General features: G+C 22.1%; 1 protein-coding gene across 1 annotated transcript in view; it reads left to right on the forward strand.

Moving 5' to 3' along the window:
* Nucleotides 1-4,803, forward strand: part of LOC117180738 (afadin-like) — a 284,255-nt gene that overhangs the window by 234,690 nt on the left and 44,762 nt on the right. Inside the window, exon 17 of the mRNA XM_033373229.1 lies at nucleotides 2,111-2,229. Coding sequence (XP_033229120.1) covers nucleotides 2,111-2,229 — 119 coding nt within the window. The remainder of the gene's footprint in view (nucleotides 1-2,110; nucleotides 2,230-4,803) is intronic.

A 4,803-nucleotide genomic window follows, 5' to 3' on the forward strand; every position in this document is an offset into this window, starting at 1 on the left:
TTTTTGAAAAATCAACATTTTGTTTAAGGATTCAATTATTTTGTTAAAAATTCATGTTATTTAATTGAATTCAACCAGTTGAAAATTAATTTGATTTTTTTTCCAGTTTTTTTTTTCAATGAAAATGTAAGTGTTCCATTTTTGGTTAAAAACTTTTAATTTAGAGTTTTAAATCCATCTTTGTTGAAAAATTAATTATTTTAGTAGAAAATTAATGTATTTTGATGAAAGTTTTTCTTTTTGGAGAGAAAATTAATCTTATTTTTTGAAAATTGATATTTTTGGCCCTGGATTCAACTAAATATTTGGTTAATAATTCCTATTTTTTTATTTAATTTAGCTGGTCGAAATTTTTTTTTTTTTGAAAATGCAACTATTCAACAAATTCAACAGTTTTTTGAAAAATTAATTTAATTGTTGAAAATTCTTCTTTGTGAACAGAAAATTATTTTTCTTTTTTGAAAAATCAACATTTTGTTTAAGGATTCAATTATTTTGTTAAAAATTCATGTTATTTAATTGAATTCAACCAGTTGAAAATTAATTTGATTTTTTTTACAGTTTTTTTTTTTTTTAATGAAAATGTAAGTGTTCCATTTTTGGTTAAAAACTTTTAATTTAGAGTTTTAAATCCATCTTTGTAAGTTTAAAATTTAAGTATTTTATTGAGTGATCGTTTTTAGTCGAAAATCTAACTTTTTTGTTGAAAATCCAGTGTCCTGTGGAAAATTCAACTTTTTTCGTATAAGATTCATGTTTTTTGTTAAAATTTTTTTTTTCCAACTTAACTGATTAAAAATTCGTTTTTTTTTGTTGAAAATGAATTTTTTAAACTAAAAATTAAACTTCCACGTTTTGTTGAAAATTTAACTATTTTAGTAGAAAATTAATGGATTTTGTTGAGCATTTTTCTTTTTGGGGAGAAAATTAATCTTATTTTTTGAAAATTGATATTTTTGGCCCAGGATTCAACTAAATATTTGGTTAATAATTCCTATTTTTTTATTTAATTTAGCTGGTCGAAATTTTTTTTTTTTTTTTTTTAAATGCAACTATTCAACAAATTCAACAGTTTTTTAAAAAATTAATTTAATTGTTGAAAATTCTTCTTTGTGAACAGAAAATTATTTTTCTTTTTCAAAAAATCAACGTTTTGTTAAAGATTCAACTATTTTGTTAAAAATTCGTGTTTTTTTAGTTGAAAATTAATTTTATTTTCTTTGAAAATTCATTTTTTTTAAAGAAAAAGAAAATTTTTGGTCCAATTTAACTGGTTAAAAATTCGTTTTTTGTTGTTGTTGAAAATGAATTTTTTAACTGAAAATGTAATCTCCACTTTTGGTTAAAAAAGCCTTTTTTGTTGAAAATTTAACTATTTTAGTAGAAAATTAATGTATTTTGTTAAAAATTTGTCTTTTTGGGGAGAAATCTAATCTTCTTTTTTGAAAATTGATATTTTTAGCCCTGGATTGAACTGAATATTTTGTTAATAATTCCTATTTTTTTTATTTAATTCAGCTGGTAGAAAATTTGCTTTTTTGTTGAAAATATAACTTTTCAACCAATTCAACAGTTTTGTGAAAAATTAATTTATTTTGTAGGAAATTATTTTTCTTTTTTGAAAAATCAATATTTTTTTGACGATTCAACCATTTGTTTAAAAAGTCATGTTGTTTAGTAGAATTATACCACTTAAAATAAAATTTTATTTTCTTTGCAAATTATTTTTTTAAAAATCAAAATGTAAGTTTTCCATTTTTCGTTAAAAAATTATAATTTTTAGTTGTAAATTCATCCTTGTTGGTTTAAAATGTAACTATTTTATCGAGGGATAATTTTTAGAGGATAATTTAACTCTTTTGTTGAAAATTCGTCCTTTTTTATTGAAAATTCAGAGATTAATACATGAAATGCGCAATATTAAATATTTCTTTAAAACTTTTTTTTTGTTTGAGAACCTAAAAGGGGGTAGAACTGGGGACTAGAAAATATTAAAAAATTTGAATCCCAGTGTATGAATGACCCCTTAAAATTAAAATTCGTCTTTAAAAATTAAATTATTTTTTTATCTGCCACAACTTCTGCTTTACAAATAATTATTTCTTTTCAGAGCTGCTGAATATCTCGTGCGAACGGGACCTATAGTAACGCTCGAAGTTGCTAAACAGGGTGCCATATATCACGGATTGGCCACTTTGCTCTCTCAGCCCTCTCCTGTCATGACCAGAGGTAAGTAAAAATCCTCCTCTATCCAATAAATTTCCAGTCTAGACTCTCCAGGATCCTGGATTCTCAACTCTACTCCTTGGGATGGAACGAAGGGCAAAAAAAAAACAGCTTTCATTTCACAGCTTCTCAAAATCGATGCTTATTTTCTAATCTGCTACCCCTTTCGCAAAATCAGATCGCAGGAGCCTTGTTCAGTTTTTCTAAATTTAATCTTAATAAGTGTAGAAAAACATATTCAAAACTCTCCCTGACTTTTCCCTGATTCTTTTTTTGACCAATTTTTTATTTTCAGTGATTGTTGATATTTAAAGACCAGAATTCTAATTATGTGGCACTTGCAGACTTCACAGTAAAAAATAAAATCAATCTAGATACCAAAACGATTTATTTCAGAAAAAATTTAATTTAAAAAAACGATTTTTATTCCTCAGATTTCAAGTCGAAGTTTATTGCATTTTCAACAAAATAGTTAATATGTTCAACCAAAAAAGATTTTTTTACGAAAAGATATGAATTCTCGATTTAAGAAAGACGACTTTTCAGTAAAATAAATAATTTTTCAAGATAAGAAGTTGAATGTTTTAGATTCCAGTTGAATTTTCAAACAAAAAAATAATATTCAATAAAGAAAGATGAATTTTCAACAAGAACAAATTTAATGTTTAACCCAAAAATTGCATTTATAATCAAAGAGTTGGAACTTTTATGCAATAAAGACGAATCTTCATCAAAATAATTGAACTTTGAATCAAATAATTGAATTTTCAACCTGCAAAGATGAATTTCAATGAAATGGTCGAATTTTCCATTCAACAAAATTCAACTTAGAACAGTTGTATTTTCAACCAAATAGTTGAATTTTTAAACCAAAAAGACGGCTTTTTTAGAAGACATTTTCTTTTAATTTTCAAGCAAAAAAAAGTGCTTTTAACCAAAAAAGATTACTTTTTTACCATCAAAGATGAATTTTCTATCCAAAAGAACAAATTTTTAACAAAAAAGTCGAATTTTAGATAAAAAGGTTCATATTCAACTAAACAAGAAGATGACTTCTCTACTGCAAAATATTAACTTTCCATAAAAAAAGACGAATGTGTAACTAAGCGTTTGAATTTTCAACCAAAAAGATTACTTTTAATAAAGCAACGGGATTTTCAAATAATGCATTTAATTTTCAACAAAAAGATTAAACTTTCAATCAAATAGCTGAATTTTCAACCTAGAAAGATAAAATTTCAGCCAAGAAGATGAATTTTTTACAAAACAAGAAAACCAATTTTAAACGAAACATATGAATTTTTAACCAAAAAATGAGTTTCAGATAAATTTGAGATAATAAAATTAATTCTCAACCGAATGCATACATTTTCAAAATAAAAAGAATAAATGTTTAACTGAAAATAGAATTTGAGATACAAACATTAATTTTTAACAAAAAAAAAGAAGACATTTTTCAACCCAAAAAATTAGTTTTCATTAAAATAAATGAATTTGCAACTTATAAATAATACATTTTCAACCGAAATAGAAATTTGAGGTAAATTTGGGATAATAATATTAATGTTGAACCGAAGAAATGATTTTTCAAAAAAAAAATTAATTTTTGACAAAATACATGAATTTTCAGATAATATAGTATAAATTATCAATCAAAAATGGAATTTGAGATAATAAAATTAATTTTTAACCACAAAAAATGAATTTTCAACTTATATGAATAAATTTTCAATCAAAGATAGAATTTAAGACAACTTTGAGATAATAAAATTAATTTTTGACTAAAAAATGAATTTTCAATAAAATAGTTAAATTTGCAATAAAATATATGAATTTTCAAATGATAAAGAATAAATTTTAAATCAAAAATAGAATTTGTAATAATAAAATTAATTTTTTGATTAAAAAAAAAATGAATTTTCAATAAAATAGTTAAATTCTCAACAAAATACTTGAACTTTCAATTTATAAAGAATAAATTTTCTAACAAAATGGATTTTGAGATAAATTTGAGATACGAAAATTAATTTTTAACCAAAAAAAACTGCATTTTTCAGCCAAAGCAATAAATTTTTAACAAAAACATGAACATTAAGCTTATAAAGAATAAATTTTCTAACAAAATGGAATTTTTAATAAAATTGAGATGATAAAATTAATTTTTAACCAAAAAAATGATTGTTTAATACAATAGTTAAGTTTTCAACAAAGTATAAGAATTTTTTATTTGTAAAGAATAAATTATCAACCAACAATGGAATGTGAGATAATAAAATTAATTTTTTGACAAAAAAAATAATTTTTAATAAAATAGTTAAATTTTCAACAAAAACATGAACTTTAAGCTTTTAAAGAATAAATTTTCTAACAAAATGGAATTCTTGATAAATTTAAGATAATAAAATTAATTTTTAACCAAAAAAATGATTGTTCATTAAAATAGTAAAGTTTTCAACAAATTATAAGAATTTTTTAATTGTAAAGAATAAATTATCAAGCAAAAATGGAATGTGAGATAATAAAATTAATTTTTGTACAAAAAAATTAATTTTTAATAAAATAGTTAAATTTTCAACA

The sequence above is a fragment of the Belonocnema kinseyi genome, chromosome 9 (assembly GCF_010883055.1).
Source record: "Belonocnema kinseyi isolate 2016_QV_RU_SX_M_011 chromosome 9, B_treatae_v1, whole genome shotgun sequence".
Taxonomy (NCBI): domain Eukaryota; kingdom Metazoa; phylum Arthropoda; class Insecta; order Hymenoptera; family Cynipidae; genus Belonocnema; species Belonocnema kinseyi.